This window comes from Salvelinus namaycush, unplaced genomic scaffold (genome assembly GCF_016432855.1).
Source record: "Salvelinus namaycush isolate Seneca unplaced genomic scaffold, SaNama_1.0 Scaffold1988, whole genome shotgun sequence".
In the NCBI taxonomy this organism is placed as follows: Eukaryota; Metazoa; Chordata; class Actinopteri; order Salmoniformes; family Salmonidae; genus Salvelinus; species Salvelinus namaycush.
Genome location: NW_024058772.1, coordinates 1 through 20,449, shown reverse-complemented (window position 1 = coordinate 20,449; position 20,449 = coordinate 1). Strand labels below are relative to the sequence as shown.

The 20,449-nt window shown below is 43.8% G+C and overlaps 1 protein-coding gene across 1 annotated transcript in view; it reads right to left on the bottom strand.

Annotated features, from left to right (window-relative positions):
- Positions 1-20,101, bottom strand: part of LOC120037928 (contactin-associated protein-like 2) — a gene marked incomplete at both ends in the record, with an annotated part of 42,341 nt that extends 22,240 nt beyond the window's left edge. The window contains 5 exons of the mRNA XM_038983885.1: positions 12,879-12,963; positions 13,329-13,444; positions 15,419-15,538; positions 18,316-18,422; positions 19,939-20,101. Of these exons, the coding sequence (XP_038839813.1) occupies positions 12,879-12,963; positions 13,329-13,444; positions 15,419-15,538; positions 18,316-18,422; positions 19,939-20,101 (591 nt within the window). The remainder of the gene's footprint in view (positions 1-12,878; positions 12,964-13,328; positions 13,445-15,418; positions 15,539-18,315; positions 18,423-19,938) is intronic.
- Positions 20,102-20,449: the final 348 nt, after the last annotated feature.

Sequence of the window (20,449 nt, the reverse complement as noted above, 5' to 3'; positions counted from 1 at the left end):
TCTATTTTCCCTCACTCCTTCACAAGCGGAAAAGACAGGGGGCTTATTGAGATGAAGTATGGGGAATTGGGGGAGACAGGGTGAGGCCTGCCAGCCTCCCTATCCTTGGAGCTTCACTGAGGCTAACCCAGCTAGCGACCGGCATTGATCGCTGGGAGGAAAAGAGAGCGAGAGAGCGGTATTTCACCTCCTTTCTTTTTTGCAATTCATCAACCTCTCCCACCTCAGATGAAAATGGTTTTGCAGCTCACACACAGACTTGTACACACACACACACACGCACACGCACACGCACACACACACTTGTGCATAGGTCATGCTGTGAGTCTAATCTGAGTCTTTAGCCCCCCCACACGGCGCCAGTCTCCCATATCTGGATTATGATAATTTCACAACTGATGGATGAAGGAGTCTGTATGTGTGTGTGTGTATGTGTATGTGTATGTGTATGTGTGTGTGTGTGTGCGCGTGCGCGTGTGCGTGTGCGTGTGTGTGTGTGTGTGTGTGAGTGTGTGTGTGTTGGGGGGGGATATGATAATTCCATAACTGATATGGATGAAGCAGTTAGGAGGCTATTTCAGTAAAGCGCAGAGGCTCGGTACCCTGTAGAGAGTTGTGTCAGCAGGAGCAGAGAGTACACACACGCACGCACGCACACACACACACACACACACACACACACACACACACACACACACACACACACACACACACACACACACACACACACACACACACAAAGCCATGTACGCATGTAAACATTCACCCCCCTATGCACGCACACAATCTTCTATCCTTCGTTCTCCACAGAGGTTGTTTGAAGCGGGTCAAAAAGCTTAGCTCTGTAGTGAATATCAAAAGCTATTGTAGAGGAAGGGTAGCTCAGGAACTGTTTCGGTGGCAGCAACAATATAAACCATCACTTCACATCCAGCCAGAACCCATTGTAAATGACACAGTAGCATTTCGCAATCATTTATTTGTGAGTGAAACTGCGTGCTATTTTCCACTCCACAAGGCACAACACCACTCTGTTCTCTCTATGCTACAGCTGCTGTGTAGACTCAAATGACAAAAAATAGGGGAACAATCGTTTTATAATGTAGTATTCTTTCTGGCGTCTGTAAAAACAAAACTATATAAACTATAAAACAAAAACAAGTACACCAATGTAATGGGTCAGAAAATAAGGGAACAACTCATTACGGCCAGCTCTCTTCCAGACAGCTCTCTTCCAGGCAGCTCTATTCCAGACAGCTCTCTTCCAGGTAGCTCTATTCCAGACAGCTTTCCTCCAGGCAGCTCTCTTCCAGACAGCTCTAATTCAGACAGCTCTCTTCCAGACAGCTCTATTCCAGACAGCTCTCTTCCAGGCAGCTCTATTCCAGACAGCTCTCTTTCTGACAGCTCTATTCCAGACAGCTCTCTTCCAGGCAGCTCTATTCCAGACAGCTCTCTTCCAGGCAGCTCTATTCTAGACAGCTCTATTCCAGACAGCTCTAGTCCAGACAGCTCTATTCCAGACAGCTCTCTTCCAGACAGCTCTCTTCCAGGCAGCTCTATTCCAGGCAGCTCTATTCCAGACAGCTCTCTTCCAGACAGCTCTCTTCCAGGCAGCTCTCTTCCAGACAGCTCTCTTCCAGGCAGCTCTCTTCCAGGCAGCTCTCATTCAGACAGCTCTCTTCCAGGCAGCTCTATTCCAGGCAGCTCTCTTCCAGACAGCTCTCTTCCAGGCAGCTCTATTCCAGACAGCTCTCTTCCAGGCAGCTCTCATTCAGACAGCTCTCTTCCAGGCAGCTCTCTTCCAGACAGCTCTCTTCCAGACAGCTCTATTCCAAACTGCTCTATTCCAGGCAGCTTTATTCCAGCCTGCTCTCTTCCTTCCCCCTCTAGCCACAGCATCTGCTCTCTAGATCCCTGGATTCTCAGAGAGAATGTATTAATCAATTCTGTCTCTTACTTTACCCTGACTTAGCCTTATATTATTCTTCTTCTCACTGTTCTGCATCTCAGCATTACTATTCACACCAACACACCTCCTTGGAATGACATACTTTAGAAACCCTTACAGAAAATCCCATCTAACATTTTCAATTTTCAATCCAGACTCAACTGAATGGTACAGCAACCCTGATCATTGGTTAAATAGAGAGAGGGAGGGAGGGAGGGAGGGAGGGAGGGAGGGAGGGAGGGAGGGAGGGAGGGAGGGAGGGAAAGTAGATTACTTCCCACTGGCCACAGACGTCATTTCAACATCTAGTTTTGATTTGCATTTGGTTGAGTTGTCAACTAACACGAATTCAACATTAAAAAAAATAAATATATTTTTTAGGATAAACGTTGGTTGCTGACTTGTTGCAAATCCAATCAGTTTTCCACGTTGATTCAACATCCTCACATTCAGGTCTCTATTTTCGACTGATGCTAAGGAGGTGCAACTGTCAAACGCACGTTAGTTTTACATTTTGTCATGTAAAAACTGGCACACTGGCATTTTCCAGCCCTAACGCCAGGTTCATCAATTTACCTGTCTAACATCAGCTTGGTGCACCGAGGGGAGCGGTGGCAATATTTGAGGTGTGTCCTTAAAAACAAGCGCAAAAGTGACAATTCCATGCAGCGCTAATGGGAAGTTTTAAGACCACCAAAAAGCAGGTCTTAACGATAATGCAGTTGATCATTTCATGGATTTGGAGAGCGGAAGCGCAGCCTATCCAGCCCTAATGCACAGTGTCCATCATGGAACCAGAGATGTGCCTTTAGTGACAATAAATCTCATAATTAGGAACATAAAGAACCATTGGTTTCCCCCCATTTCGTTTAATTTGATTAAAAACTCAGCATAGCCTCCCCTCACCTTAATCAAGGCTGGTTAAGCAGCTTCACACATGGGCGTCGTTATCCTGGAAATTATCCAAGTAGTCCATGAATAAAGGGATTTTAATAAATGGTCTACTGAGAGTGCTTTGAAATATTTTGGAGGTTTTTGATGTCATGACTTTTCATCATTCACAACTCACATACCTGCATACTTCATCTCACTTGTTTGGGTAGGTTATCCATCTTCATTTTCAAAGAGCGCCCCTTGTCCGATTACCAAAGACACGCTCCTCCAAACTATTCAGTTCTCCTATAATGCCAAATCAACAACAAAAATCATAACAGCAAGGCCAACTGAATATATTTGAGTGCACTATTTACATGTGTGTGTGTCCGTGTATGTGCACATGTGTGCAGTTGAAGGAGTGGGTGTATATGCATGTGTACAAACACCTGCATGGCATCAGCCTCAGGCAAACTGGCATTAGCTGTAACAACAACAACATTGCCCCTCTGTGTCATTCAAACTTACTTTTTGTTATGTTTTATTTTTTAAACTTTTATCTTTGACCGTTATTCTATCCCCCGCCCTGCAACTCCACTCCCACTTGTCTCCAAACCACATCCCAACCCTCAGCTTCCCTCAGCCCATCCCATCTATCTCTGCTGGCCACCCTCTTCGGATTTCTACGCACCATATATCTTTCAACTGTGCTGTGATATTTAACATATAATTTCAATCGATATAATCGAATAGAATCCACAGATTGCTGTCACGCCCTGACCATAGAGAGCCAGTTATTCTCTATGTTGGTTAGGTTGGGGTGTGACTAGGGTGGGTCATCTAGGTAATTATACATCTATGTTGGCCTGGTATGATTCCCAATCAGAGGCAGCTGTTTATCATTGTCTCTGATTGGGGATCAAATTTAGGCAGCCATTTCCCCTTAGTGCTTTGTGGGATCTTGTCTGTGTATAGTTGCCTGTGAGCATTATTTATAGCTTCACGTTTCGTTTGTTCATTTTGTTGTTTTGTTCTTTGAAGTTTTCATTTCCAATATTAAAGGATGGAAACATACCACGCTGCATCTTGGTCCACTCCTTGTAACGATCGTGACAATTGCGAGTTAAAGATAAATACTTTTACTAAAAGTATTAGTATATTAGTAATTGACTGACCCGGTCTCTCCAGATCTCCCAACAGTACTATTTCTAGGGTCAATTTTAGATCAATGTTATGCATTTTCAACCATTCCTGAACCTGAGACCAGAAACAGGCTACCTGAGGGCAATACCAAAATAAATGGTCTATTGATTCTGTATCCTCACAAAAAAATCTGCAGAGCTTCGATGATTGTATGCCCCAAAAATTCAAAATCTTGTTGGTGGCAAAAATTCTATATAATAATTTTTGATAAAAGCACGAAGTCTTGAATCTTGTGTCGTTTTATATACAGTTGAAGTCGGAAGTTTACATACACTTAGGTTGGAGTCATTAAAACTTTTTCAACCACTCCACAAATTTCTTGTTAACGAACTATAGTTTTGGCAACTCGGTTCGGACATCTACAAATTTTTCCAACAATTGTTAACAGACAGATTATTTCATTTAAAATTCACTGTATCACAATTCCAGTGGGTCAGAAGTTTACATTCACTAAGTTGACTGTGCCTTTAAACAGCTTGGAACATTTCCGAAAATGATGTCATGGCTTTAGAAGCTTCTGATAGGCTAATTGACATAATTTGAGTCAATTGGAGGTGTACATGTGGATGTATTTCAAGGCCTACCTTCAAACTCAGTGCCTCTTTGCTTGACATCATGGGAAAATCAAAAGAAATCAGCCAAGACTTCAAAGAATATTGTAGACTGCCACAAGTCTGGTTCATCCTTGGGAGCAAATACCAAACGCCTGAAAGTACCACGTTCATCTGTACAAACAATAGTACGCAAGTATAAACACCATGGGACCACGCAGCCGTCATACTGCTCAGGAAGGAGACGCGTTCTGTCTCCTAGAGATGAACGTACTTTGGTGCGAAAAGTGCAAATCTATCCCAGAACAACAGCAAAGGACCTTGTGAAGATGCTGGAGGAAACAGGTACAAAAGTATCTATATCCACAGTAAAACGAGTCCTATATCGACATAACCTGAAAGGCCACTCAGCAAGGAAGAAGCCACTGCTCTAAAACCGCCATAAAAAAGCCAGACTACGGTTTGCAACTGCACATGGGGACAAAGATCGTACTTTTTGGAGAAATGTCCTCTGCTCTGCTGAAACAAAAATGGAACTCTTTGGCCATAATGACCATTGTTATGTTTAGAGGAAAAAGGGGAGGCTTGTAAGCCGAAGAACACCATCTCAACCGTGAAGCACGGGTGTGGCAGCATCATGTTGTGGGGGTGCTTTGCTGCAGGAGGGACTGGTGCACTATACAAAATAGATGGCATCATGAGGCGGGAAAATTATGTGGATATATTGAAGCAACATCTCAAGACATCAGTCAGGAAGTTAAAGCTTGGTAGCAAATGGGTCTTCCAAATGGACAATGACCCCAAGCATACTTCCAAAGTTGTGGCAAAATGGCATAAGGACAACAAAGTCAAGGTATTGGAGTGGCCATCACAAAGCTTTGACCTCATTCCTATAGAAAATGTTTGGGCAGAACTGAAAAAGCGTGCGCGAGCATGGAGCAAATCTGATTCAGTTACACCAGCTCTGTCAGGAGGAATGGGCCAAAATTCTCCCAACTTATTTTGGGAAGCTTGTGGAAGGCTACCCGAAACGTTTGACACAAGTTAAACAATTTAAAGGCAATGCTACCAAATACTAATTGAGTGTATGCAAACTTACAGACAAAATAATTTGTCTGTAAACAATTGTTGGAAAAATTACTTGTGTCATGCACAAAGTATATGTCCTAACCATCTTGCCAAAACTATAGTTTGTTAAAAGAAATTTGTGGAGTGGTTGAAAAACAAGTTTTTATGACTCCAACCTAAGTGTATGTAAACTTCAGACTTCAACTGTAGCTGTGGACTAATTTGTCATTTAGGGTAGGACATCTATTAAAGCTTATGACTGGTGGTTCTTGGAAGACTTGGCGTAGTAGCGAATCACTTTGGATGATTCCCCAATTCTTTTAAATAATTATTTTAATGTTCTCTGCTTCAGTGCTGTATTTTGTAACAAATTACACTCTCTCTGACACATCACGAGGCGCTCCACTTCTCAACAAGTTCTCTCTGTCAAGTCATCCGGCCCGTACACCTGCATCTTTCAGGACCTGAGCGCTGTATCTCCGATTCAAGAAGGGATTCTCCAATTCAGCAGATTTGACACTGTAGTCTGTTTCCTGACTCTATGGAATTGGCCATACGGAATGTTCTCTTTTAGCCTTTTGCGGTGAAAGCTGTCTGCCCTCAAAATGGTATTACCCTCTGTAGGCTTCCTAAAGATTGATGTGTGCAAACAACCTTTGTTATTTATACTGATGTCAAGGTCCAAAAAAGGAATGTTATCCTTGCTGTACTCCATAGTTAGTTTGATGTTAGGGTAAATGAATGTTATCCTTGCTGTACTCCATAGTTAGTTTGATGTTAGGGTAAATGAATGTTATCCTTGCTGTACTCCATAGTTAGTTTGATGTTAGGGTAAATGAATGTTATCCTTGCTGTACTCCATAGTTAGTTTGATGTTAGGGTAAATTAATGTTATCCTTGCTGTACTCCATAGTTAGTTTGATGTTAGGGTAAATGAATGTTATCCTTGCTGTACTCCATAGTTAGTTTGATGTTAGGGTAAATGAATGTTATCCTTGCTGTACTCCATAGTTAGTTTGATGTTAGGGTAAATGAATGTTATCCTTGCTGTACTCCATAGTTAGTTTGATGTTAGGGTAAATGAATGTTATCCTTGCTGTACTCCATAGTTAGTTTGATGTTAGGGTAAATTAATGTTATCCTTGCTGTACTCCATAGTTAGTTTGATGTTAGGGTAAATGAATGTTATCCTTGCTGTACTCCATAATTAGTTTGATGTTAGGGTAAATGAATGTTATCCTTGCTGTACTCCATAGTTAGTTTGATGTTAGGGTAAATGAATGTTATCCTTGCTGTACTCCATAGTTAGTTTGATGTTAGGGTAAATGAATGTTATCCTTGCTGTACTCCATAGTTAGTTTGATGTTAGGGTAAATGAATGTTATCCTTGCTGTACTCCATAGTTAGTTTGATGTTAGGGTAAATGAACGTTATCCTTGCTGTACTCCATAATTAGTTTGATGTTAGGGTAAATGAATGTTATCCTTGCTGTACTCCATAGTTAGTTTGATGTTAGGGTAAATGAATGTTATCCTTGCTGTACTCCATAGTTAGTTTGATGTTAGGGTAAATGAATGTTATCCTTGCTGTACTCCATAGTTAGTTTGATGTTAGGGTAAATGAATGTTATCCTTGCTGTACTCCATAGTTAGTTTGATGTTAGGGTAAATGAATGTTATCCTTGCTGTACTCCATAGTTAGTTTGATGTTAGGGTAAATGAATGTTATCCTTGCTGTACTCCATAGTTTGTTTGATGTTAGGGTAAATGAATGTTATCCTTGCTGTACTCCATAGTTAGTTTGATGTTAGGGTAAATGAATGTTATCCTTGCTGTACTCCATAGTTAGTTTGATGTTAGGGTAAATTAATGTTATCCTTGCTGTACTCCATAATTAGTTTGGTGTTAAGGTTAATGAATGTTATCCTTGCTGTACTCCATAGTTAGTTTCATGTTAGGGTAATTGCTTTAAGGTATTGGTGGAAGGAAATAAGTTCATCTTTTGAGCCAGACAAGCAAATATCATCAATATAGCATCCCCACCATATAATCCGGTCAAATAATAGTTTTTTAGAAGGATCCAAAATGAAGTCAACATTTTTCCATTTACCTAAGTACAAACCAGCATAGGAAGGGCTGTAGCCAGCTCCCATGTGTCACGGCCGTTTGTAAGACGTGCACCAAAGCGCAGCGTACTTATTCAGTTTTATTATAAATGACGCAGACAAAAACAATAAACAATACAAAACAACCGTGAAGCTTAAGGGCTGTGTGCCACAAACAAGACAACTTCCCACAACGAAAGGAGGGAAAAAGGGCTACCTAAGTATGGTTCCCAATCAGAGACAACGATAGACAGCTGTCCCTGATTGAGAACCATACCCGGCCAAAACATAGAAATACAAAAACATAGAAAATAAAACATAGAATGCCCACCCCAAATCACACCCTGACCAAACCAAATAGAGACATAAAAAGGCTCTCTAAGGTCAGGGCATGACAGTACCCCCCCCCAAAGGTGTGGACTCCGTCCGCAAAACCTGAACCTATAGGGGAGGGTCTGGGTGGGCATCTATCCGCGGTGGCGGCTCAGGTGCGGGACGCAGACCCCGCTCCACCACTGGCTCACCCCACTTTGGTGGCACCTCTGGTGCGGGGACCCTCGTCGCCGACCCCGGGCTGGGGACCCTCGTTGCGGGCCCCAGACTAGGGACCCTCGTTGCGGGCCCCGGACTGGGCACCCTCGCTGGGGGCCCCGGACTGGGCACCCTCGCTGCGGGCCCCGGACTGGGCACCCTCGCTGCGGGCCCCGGACTGGGCACCCTCGCTGCGGGCCCCGGACTAGGCACCCTCGCTGCGGGCCCCGGACTGGGCACCCTCGCTGCGGGCCCCGGACTGGGCACCCTCGTTGCGGGCCCCGGACTGGGCACCCTCGTTGCGGGCTCCGGACTGGAGACCGTCGCTGGAGGCTCCGGACTGGAGGCCGTCGCTGGAGGCTACGGACTGGAGACCGTCGCTGGAGGCGCCGGACTGGGGACCGTCGCTGGAGGCTCCGAACTGGGGACCGTCCCTGGAGACTCCGGACTGGAGACCGTCGCTGGAGGCTCCTGACAGGGGACCGTTGCTGGAGGCTTCGTGCCATGACTCCTCGCTGGAGGTTTCGTGCCATGACTCCTCGCTGGTGGCTTCGTGCCATGGATCATCACTGGAGGCTTCTTGCCATGGATCATCACTGGAGGCTTCGTGCCATGGATCATCACTGGAGGCTTCTTGCCATGGATCATCACTGGAGGGAGGAGACGTATGGGCAGTCTGGTATGTGGAGCTGCCACAGGGCTCACCAGGCTGGGGAGACATACAGGAGGCCTGGTCTTGGCAGCAGGCACAGGACTCACCAGGCTGGGGAGACATACTGGAGGCTTGGTTCTTGGCGCTGGCACCGGATACACTGGGCCGTGGAGGCGCACTGGAGGTCTCGAGCGCAGAGCTGGCACAACCCGTTCTGGCTGGATGCTCACCCTAGCCCGGCAGATGCGGGGAGCTGGGATGTAGCGCACCGGGCTGTGAACGCGCACTGGAGACACCGTGCGCTCCACCGCATAACCCGGCCAAAACATAGAAATACAAAATCATAGAAAATAAAACATAGAATGCCCACCCCAAATCACACTCTGACCAAACCAAATAGAGACATAAAAAGGTCAGGGTCAGGGCGTGACACCATGGCACATCCTTTGACTTGTTTAAAAATACAGTCCTGAAAGACAAAGATGTTATTATTAAGAGTCTGTTCAGTCAGTGAGACAATGAATTCTGTGGGAGGCAACTCAGTCTCAGGCCGGGTACTCAAGAAATGGTGCATAGCTGCCAAACCTTGTTCATGTTCAATAGTGGTGTATAGAGACTCCACATCCATGGTGACTAAAAAGGAATCTGTACCTATATTGTTTAGTTCCTTAATTTTGTTCAACACATCGGTGGTATCTTGAAGAAAGGCTGGGAGTGACGGCAGAAATGGCTTAATAAAGTAATCAATGTACTTAGAGATGGGTTCTATCAGACTTTCATTACCACTAATGACTGGTCTACCTGGGGGGTTTTCAAGATTCTTGTGGACTTTTAGAAGAAGATAAAAAGAAGCCATACGCCGACTGCCATTGAAAAGAAATGTGAACTCATTTTCTGAAATGTAGCCATTCTCCTTAGCTTCTGTGAGGATCCCTTTCACTTCAGTTTTTAGGTCCTCTGTAGGGTTGAAGGCAAGAGATTGGTAGAATTCATCATTGTCACATATTTGTCTTTACTCCACACTACTGTAGCGCCATCTTGGTCTGCTTTTTTTAAACTACAATCCGTCCATTTTTGAACAATGATTTAACTGCATCCCTCTCTGTCTTATAAAGGTTACGTCATGTTTGGTTAGAGTCCATTTGACCCTTAAACAGATTCTCCACATTAAAATTCACCTTCTTGGCAAATGTATTTAGTGTGGCATTCTGGACAATGGATCAAAAGGTGGACTGGAGTCTGTAGTTGGAGAGATGTTTTGCTTGTACCAGGCCTTCAGATGTAGATTCCTGTAGAAAGGAAAATGTCAATCTTTGTATTGAATTCCTTGATTGAGTATGTGGGGGAAAAGGACAATCCTTTCGACAAGATCCTTACACAATCATCAGAAAGGGGTTCTCCAGAAATGTTGATCACAGCCTTGTTCTGGTCCTGCTCCGTGTGGTTGGATAGCCTTGATTTCTTCCCCCCCTCCGTGTTGGTCTCTTCCGCATCCTCTCCTCTTGAGGAACCTGCGTGACTCCTCTGAGTGTCTGGGGTGACCCTCATCGTCGCTACTCGTCAAGTTGAAAGAAACAGATGTAGGCTTCCTCCTCTGCGGATGTGATTCTGAATTCTTTCAGGTTGGTTTTCTCCAGGCAAAGACCTTGCCATCTCGTCTACTTCATCTCTTCTAAATGTCCTTAGCTTGTCTTGCTTCAATGTCAGAGTGAATGTGTCTACTTTCTCTTTCAAGATCTCATCACATTGTGCTTTGTTAGGATTGTCACTGTGTTCTGTAATTTTCCTTTTTATTTCTTCAATTTCTGTTTGGACTACTTGTCTGTCCTTTTTAGATTCTTCTATTAGAAGTAGCATTAGGTCAAAAGAACACTTGTTGAGAATAGCCTCCCATGTATCTCTAAATTCAGTTTTACCTTGTGCTCCATTAGCTGGAAACTTCGTATTACGGAGTCCTCTGGGGATTAGGCCTTTCCTCCAATAGTCAGACAAGGCGATAGAATTGAGGTCAAGTTTGGTATCTTTCTCCATAAGGTGTTGCAAGTCTCTGTAAGCCTTGTTTAAGTCCATTCCAGTATTATCTGTGGCTGTCATCTCATCTAGCAATGACGTAGTGGTAATAATCCTTTGACCCTCTTCATGGGAATAGGAACATCTTGTAGCCTCTTGGGTAAAATCCATAGTATGAGTTGTAAAATGTCCCCACAGAAAAAAATGACTGTGGAGCGCTGCTGAGGTACACACTAGTAGATTTTAGTAGACAGAAGGTGCTCTGTGGTAAAAGGGGTAAATTGGTCATCAAAAAGAAAGGAGGACCAAGGCACTCTTCATATTATGAATTAAAATGCCTTCATTTGTATGGCATGTTCAATGGAAAAAACTTTTACAACTCTGACGCATTTCGGCTGCATGGCCGTCAGGAAGTACAAAGATATGATAATACAATGCCCTCTTTTGAACATCTTTTTCCAATAAACCCTGATTTGAAGAGGGAGTGGTTACAGTATTCATTGGACAACACCTAGTAAGCAATACTATACACATTCAAAAGTGATATCTTATCTGTAGATATGTTATCTACATGATATGTGATATGTGATACATGATAAGTGATATGTTATGTTCTCAAAAATGCAACTGGAAGTTTTTGCTCTGTGGGTTCGGGTTATACATCACATATGTGTCACGTTCCTGACCTTATTTCCTTTGTTTAGTCTTTGTTTAGTTGGTCAGGACGTGAGCTGGGTGGGTATATTCTATGTTTTGTGTCTCATTGTTTTAGGTGTGTCTGATTGGCCTGATATGGTTCTCAATCAGAGGCAGGTGTTTTACGTTGTCTCTGATTGGGAACCATATTTAGGTAGGCTGTGTTCACTGTTTGTTTGTGGGTGATTGTTCCTGTTCATTGCGTTCTTTGTTTTCACTAGGTTCACATGTTCAGGTCTGTAGCGTCGTTGGTTTCATTCTGTTTATTGTTTTGTTCGTGTTTAATAAGTGTTCCAATAAATATGGAAACGTACCACGCTGCGATTTGGTCCTCCTCTCTTCCACCTAACGGCGGTCGTTACAATATGTTCTTTCCTGACTTCCACAGAAGTGTAGTTGCTAATGTTGCCGTGTGCCTTGAAAGACACAACACATCATGTCCCACTTAAAGGAATTGTATAGCTGGTTGAAAGAACACATACACAGACAGACAATATTACTCTGTAAAATCATGGTTCAACCTTGCGGAAATGTTAGTTAATATCCGAGCTGTGTTTGTACTTAGACAAAAAGTTCCTACTCAGACAAAAGCTAACAGACAGACAGTGTGTGTGTGTGCTGGGGGGGGGGGGGGGGGGGGGATCAGAGAGTTACATACAGTGTGAGAGAAAAGCAAGAGAGAGACTTTTCATCCCACTCCCACACACTGCCATTATGTATCAGTCCTTCTTCCTGACACACCGCCATTATGTATCAGTCCTTCTCTCCCATCATCTAATCTTTAGTTTCCTTCTTCCTGACACACTGAACGTCTCATCTCCCACTAATTTCATTGATGTCCTCAGCCTCAGCTGGGCTCTTCTTTAAATAACACAGTGAGAGACAGACAGGGCCTTGAGCATATTTCATTACATGAGTGAATATTTCAATGTTGGAATTCATCTTGGAGTCCAGCAGGGCAGAAAACTGAAGCAACCTTGAACAAAAGCCTTGGTTTGTCGAACATTAAAGTGCAGAAAGACGGATAGGATAATCAGATGTTAATTAGCGGGTTGTCTAAAGGGGTGACAATCTAACAGGGGGAGAGAGAAACACCACTCCCTCTCACTACCCAGATGACCCCACTACATAAGTGAGGACGAACACACAGCAGACTGATAGTTGAGCCCAAGCAGTAGAAGAAGAACAAGTAGAGAAGACAACAACACTGCAGTAGAGACGAATAGAACACTGTGTTACCGGGTGTGTTGAGCAGTCGGGACATGAAGCAGCCGTATGACACGTGTTGTTCACAGTGTTCTGCACTGGTGGTAATAGCTGTGACCTGTTACAAACACATGCACGCACACGCATGTATACACACAGACACAGTCACACACACAAACACACACACACACAAACACATACAAGTCAGTAGTCAATGAAAATGGCCACGAAGTTAAAGAGTGCACAGGAAAGAAAAAGAGAGTAGGGTGGGATGAAATACTTAACTGAAAGACACAATGAACAGCCATTGAATTCTGTGTGTTTTGTTTGTGTGTCTGCGTGTACAGTGTGTGTGTGTCTGCGTGTACAGTGTGTGTGTGTGTGTGTGTGTGTGTGTGTGTGTGTGTGTGTGTGTGTGTGTGTGTGTGTGTGTGTGTGTGTGTGTGTGTGTGTGTGTGTGTGTGTGTGTGTGTGTGTGTGTACCTGTTCCATAGAAGCACTGTAGTTGAGTTGCAGCACAGTGCGTCTCTCTCTGCTAGAGCCGGTCACTGAGGTCTGGGCTGGTAGATTATTTACCACAGTAGTCCACACCTTGTCTTCTGAGAGAGAGAAAGAAAGAGAGAGAGTCAGAGAGTGAGAGAAAATAGAGAGAGAGACAAAGAGAGATAGGCAGAGAGAAAGAGAGAGAGCGAGGAAAAGAGAGAAAAAGAGGGCGAGAGAGGGAAAGAGAGGGAGATAAAGCGAGAGAGATAAAGCGTAGCTCTAACACAGCTGATTGAATGAAAGCTCCTAAAATATACAGTGCCTTCAGAAAGTATTGATGCCCCTTGACTTATTCCACATGTTGTTATATTACAGCCAGAATTCAAAATATATAAACAATGTTTTCAGAATCTTTTTGCTAAATTATTGAAAATGAAATACTGAAATATCTAATTTACATAAGTATTCCCACCCCTGAGTCAATACATGTTAGAATCACCTTTGGCAGTGATTACAGCTGTGAATCACCCCTGAGTCTTTCTGGGTAAGTCTCTAAGAGCTTTTCCCACCTGGATTATATAATATTTGCACATTATTCTTTTTAAAATTCCTCAAGCTCTGTCAAGTTGGTTGTTGACAGCCATTATCAAGTCTTGCCATATATTTTTTATTAGATTTAAGTCAAAACTGTAACTAGGCCACTCAGGAACATTCAATGTCGTGTTGGTAAGCAACTCCAGTGTAGATTTGGCCTTGTGCTTTAGGTTATTGTCCTGCCGAAAGGTGAATTTGTCTCCAAGTGTCTGTTGGAAAGCAGACTCAACCAGGTTTTCCTCTAGGATTTTGCCTGTGTTAAGCTCTATTCCCATTTCCTTTTATCCTAAAAAAACCTCACAAGTCCTTGCCGATGACAAGCATACCCATAACATGATGCAGCCAACACTTTGCTAGAAAATATGAAGAGTGGTACTCAGTGATGTGTTGGATTTGCCCCGAACATAAAGCTTTGTATTCAGGACATTTGTATCTGGACTTTATTTCTTTGCCACATTTTTTGCAGTTTTACTTTAGTGCCTTATTGCAAACAGGATGCATGCTTGGAATATTTTTTATTCTGTACAGTCTTTTCACTCTGTCATTTAGGTTAGTATTGTGGAGTAACTACAATGTAGTTGATCCATCCTACGTTTTCTTCCATCCATCACAGGGTGAAATCCCTGAGTGGTTTACTTCCTCTCTGGCATCTGAGTTAGGAAGGACGCCTGCATCTTTGTAGTGACTGTGTGTATTGATACACCATCCTAAGTGTAATTAATAACTCCACCCTTCTTTGCGAGGCATTGGAAAGCTTTTCTGTTTTTTTGTGGTTGAATCTGTGTTTGAAATTCATAACAAAGGGGTTGAATACTTATTGACTCAATATATTTCAACACAATTTCACTTTGACATTATGGGGTGTTGTGTGTAGGCCAGTGAAAAACAATCTCAATTTAATCAATTTAAAATTCAGGCTGTAATTTTTTTTTTTTTAAGTAAAGATGTGTGAATACTTTGTGAAGGTACTGTATTCTTATAATATGAGAAGCTGTGTTGCCGTGGTTAATCTGATATATGGTCAATGCAAGTGTGTGTGTGTTTACATGTGTGTATGTATTTGTGTGTTTGTGTGTGTTTGGTGGTTACAGATAAATGTTAAAGGCTGTAGCCGCAGAACCAGGTTGCCTTGGCAACTAACAGGTTAAGATGGTCTAGGAGGAGAAAAGAAGCGAGGGCATCTTGTCATCTCTCAGGTCCTTGGGGTCACACCTGGACTGGAATAGAAAACTCACCGTGCTCTCTGTCTGTCTGCCCTCTGTTCTTTCATGGTTTATTGAAGGAGTTAGAGGAATACATTTTTACGATGTACAGAACTTTCTTTTTGTAATCCTTTGGTCTCTTTACCTTTCATGTTGCAAGGCATGGAACGACTTCTAATAATAAAGTCAAAAAATGTGGGAGTGTTCTCAAATGAATGGTGTTCACTGTTAGGCAATGGACTTAAAGCCCTTATTGTAATCCGTTCTGAACTGGGTCTGTTCACACAAACACACCTGTCATGTTGCAGTTGACTTTGAAAGGTCCGAGTGGTCCACTCCCATCCGGATCTATCCAGTATGTGTCTGAAGATCTGCCCAGGTGTTTATACGCCTCACAACTCTGTTCAAACACCGCTAGAGAGACAGAGAGAGAGAGAGAGAGACAGAGGAGAGAGAGGAGGAAGGGAGGATGGGAAAGTAGGAGAGAGAGGGTGGAGAGAGAAAAAGAGACAGTAATGCATTGAGTGTTGATGTACCCAGTCAGCACCGTGGAGCTCAGCTCTGTGTGTGTGAGTGTGTGAGTGTGTGAGTGTGTGTGTGAGTGTGAGTGTGTGAGTGTGTGTGTGTTTTCTGACTTCTGAAGGACAGATGATTAATTACATTTCTGGAAGTGTGAATAACGGAGAACTACAGTAATGTGATGTAACTTTACTAGCATGCAATTTCAAAGTGGCTGTCTGCCAAACACATACTTTCACCCCTTGCATGCACACGCAAGCACACACACACACACACACACACACACACACACACACTCACACACACACTCATGCAATTATACACTCACGCACGCGAACACACACACACACACACACACACACACACACACACACACACACACACACACACACACACACACACACACACACACACACACACACATACACACACACACACACACACACACACTCACGTACACACAAACAAACACACACTCATTTACACACACACACACCCACATTTACGCACATACATACACACACACACACACACTCATACACACACACATACACCCCCGCACTCACACACACACACCCACACACACACACACACACACACACACCCACACACACACACACACACACACACACACACACACACACACACACACACACACACACACACACACACACACACACACTCACGTACACACAAACAAACACACACTCATTTACACACACACACCCACATTTACGCACATACACACACACTCACACACTCATACACACACACATACACTCACGCACTCACACATACACACTCACACACGGACACACTAACGCACAAACACACACATTCACGCAAGTACACACACACACACACACACACTCACGCACGCACACACACACTCATGCATACTCATGCACACACACACACTCTCACGCACGCACGCACACACACTCAAACACACACACAAACAAACACACACTCACGCAAACACAAATACACTCACGAATGTACACACACACTCTCACGCACACACACACACTTACTCACGCACACGCAGACACACACTCATGCACATACACACTGAAACACACACACACACACACACACAAACACTAACGCACACACAAACAAACACACACACATACATACACACTCACGCACGTACACACACACACTCACGCACACACACTCACTCATGCATACTCATGCACACACACACACACTCTCACGCACGCACGCACACACACTTACACACACTCAAACACTTACTCACGCACGTACACACACACTCTCACGCACACACACACACTTACTCACGCACACACAGACACACACACATACACTCACGCACTTACACATACACACTCACAAACGGACACACTAACGCACAAACACACACATTCACGCAACTACACACACACATACACTCACGCACGCACACACACACACTCATGCATACTCATGCACACACAAACACTCTCACGCACGCACACACACTCACACACACACACAAACAAACACACACTCACACAAACACAAATACACTCACGCACGTACACACACTCAAACACTTACATACTCACGCACATACACACACACTTACTCACGCACGTACACACACACTCACGAATGTACACACACACTCTCACGCACACACACACACACTTACTCACGCACACACAGACACACACTCATGCATGTACACACTCAAACACACACACACACACACACAAACACTAACGCACACACAAACAAACACACACAAATACATACACACTCACGCACGTACACACACTCACGCACACACACACACACACACACACACTCATGCATACTCATGCACACACACACACACTCTCACGCATGCACGCACGCACGCACGCACACACACTCACACACACACACACAAACAAACACACACTCACGCAAACACAAATACACTCACTCACGCACGTACACACACACACATACACATACACACACTCACACAAACACTCACTCACACACACACACTCACTTACACACACTTACTCACGCACGTACACACACACTCACGAACGTACACACACACTCTCACGCACCCACTTACTCAAGAACACACAGACACACACTCATGCACGTACACACACAAAGACACACACACACACAAACACTAACGCACACACAAACAAACACACACTCATGCACACATACATACACACTCACGCACGTACACACACACACACTCACGCACACACACACACTCACGCACATACACGTACACACTCATACACGTACACACTCACGCACAGAGACACACACACTCACACTCACGCAAGTACACACTCAAACGCACACACACTCACGCACACTCACACAAGTACACACTCACGCAGGTATACACACACACACTCACGAACACAAACACACCCACTAACACTCATGCATACACACACACTCACGCACACACTTACTCAAGCACACACAGACACACACTCATGCACGTACACACTCAAACACACACACACACACACAAACACTAACGCACACACAACCAAACACACACTCATGCACATACACTCAAGCAAGTAAACACTCACACACACACAGACACAATCACGCACGTACACACACACACACACACACTCACGCACACACAGACACACACACACACACACACACTCACGCACACACACACTCACAAGTGTGACAGGTGGCTCCAGTGTATCCGGTTCCGTCGCATGTGCAGCTAAACCTGTCCCAGGTCTGTTTACACCTGCCTCCATGCTCACAATGGTTAGGCATACACCTAGAGAGAAAGGTGGAAAGGGGGAGGGAAGATGGGGGAGAGGTTGGGGTAGGGAAAGAGCGAGATGGAGAGAGAGAGAAAAATAAATATTCACTCAGCATTTTTAAATTTTTTGGTATTCACCATAGACTATTTCCTATGCCATTATACGTTTCCCTCCAAAACATTGATATTAATTTATTTCCAACAGAAACACGTTTTGATGTGTGAGCTGAATGAAATGTCCCCAGGCTTCAGTCAAAAGTGTTACTGCCCCAGGGTTAGCTTTCACAAACATCCTCCAGACATACACTGGCCTTCTGTATCAGAATGTAAATTCCTGCTTTTAAATCCAGGGAGGACAAAACAGAAGCTTGCCACTTGAAAAGAAAGCAAAGTGATCAAACCCCCTCCAACGCTGTTCACTCAGATGAAAAAAGGCTTTATAACACTTAGAGGAAGTCGGGTAGAAAAGACAGTGAAGTATTGCAGCTATTGGAGCCTCTGAAACATTCTCCGTACCTTGGGGAATCCAAGCGGAAAAATAGCATTCCCGCTATGGATAAAGACAAGACTATCAGTGCTCTCAACTCACAATCACATTACGAAACTGGTGTTAAATCAAGGCTGGATAATTCCCTATTCAGTACAGACACACACACGTGTATGTGCATGTGCATGTGTATGTGTGAGAGAGAGGAACGTGTGGGTGACAGGGAAAGAGGGAGAGATTGAAGGAGAGTAAGAGAGAACAGAAGGGGTGGCAGACAGAGAGAGAGAAAGCTTAGCCTTTTGAATCTGTTCTAAAGCAGACCAATACTGCAGCTGTCAAAATAGAGGGGTTTTACCATGGTGAGGAGGTGGAGGGACCTTGGAACAAAGGAGACATGAAAGCAAGAATTAAACATCTAAATCAAGACAATCCCTGTTCTGAATCGTCCCGAAGCCAAGCTCTTCTTTGTACAGCAAGGAAAGCATCGGTTTGTGTTTGTACAATGACCGACACTGATCTCTGTGTGTGCTGTATGTTGTGCTGAACATGTTTAGGTAAACAATGAGAAATACAGGATGCTTTTCCATATATTTTTGTGTCTCAGTGCAAATACAGTGATGCTTTTGTAACCAGTGGTTTCCACAACCCAACATATCGCAAATGTTAACCTTAAAAGAAATGTAAGGAATGAAACCAACCTCTCCAAAGTCAGATATTATAGATACTATTGTTGCGTTCATTCTATCAATTCAATAAATGTATGCAATTAACAAAACCTTTAGCCAAAGTTTAATGTAACAGCTTCAGCATCACAGAGATGCATTGATTCGAGAGAGAGATTTCATATTTATATGACTGAGAAAATGTGGGCCACCTGCAATCAGAAGTACAATTCAATGTATTCGTCTGGAGAAAGATGAATAAATATATATATCTCTAGTGACCATCAGCTCTCTGACCTCATTATTAATCAAACATCAAACATTTGAAAAATTAACGTACACACCAAAGATAGCATCTTATGTGTTTGTTTGGGTCTCTTACCTGTCTATAATGGCACACATGTCTAAGCTGACGTTCTCAAATGCTCCCACAATGCCTTTCTCCACGGCATGCATATCAGCCGGCTGATCGTCCAATAGAATTGCCTGCATGCAGCCCTGAAACGACTTCTGGGTGGGTGGGGCTAAGGTAGGCAGGAAGTACCCTGAGAAAGAGAAAGAGGCGAGAGAGAGAGAGAGAGAGAGGAGAGGGGAAAGAGAACGAGAGGGGATAGAAAGAGAGGGTGAGGGTGTGTGGGTGAGGGAGAGAGGAGAGGCGATGGGGGAGAAAGAGAGTGAGAGGGAGCTATAAAGCTATAAAGGGAGAGCTATAAAACACAGGCACATCTCCATCATTAAAGTGTAACAGTCTGTCAGACATGATGTCAATCAACCTCAAGGCCATCGCACTACAGCCTTATTATTGAGGCCAACCTGTCTAGGTGTGTGTGTATGTGTGTGTGTGTGTGTGTGTGTGTGTGTGTGTGTGTGTGTGTGTGTGTGTGTGTGTGTGT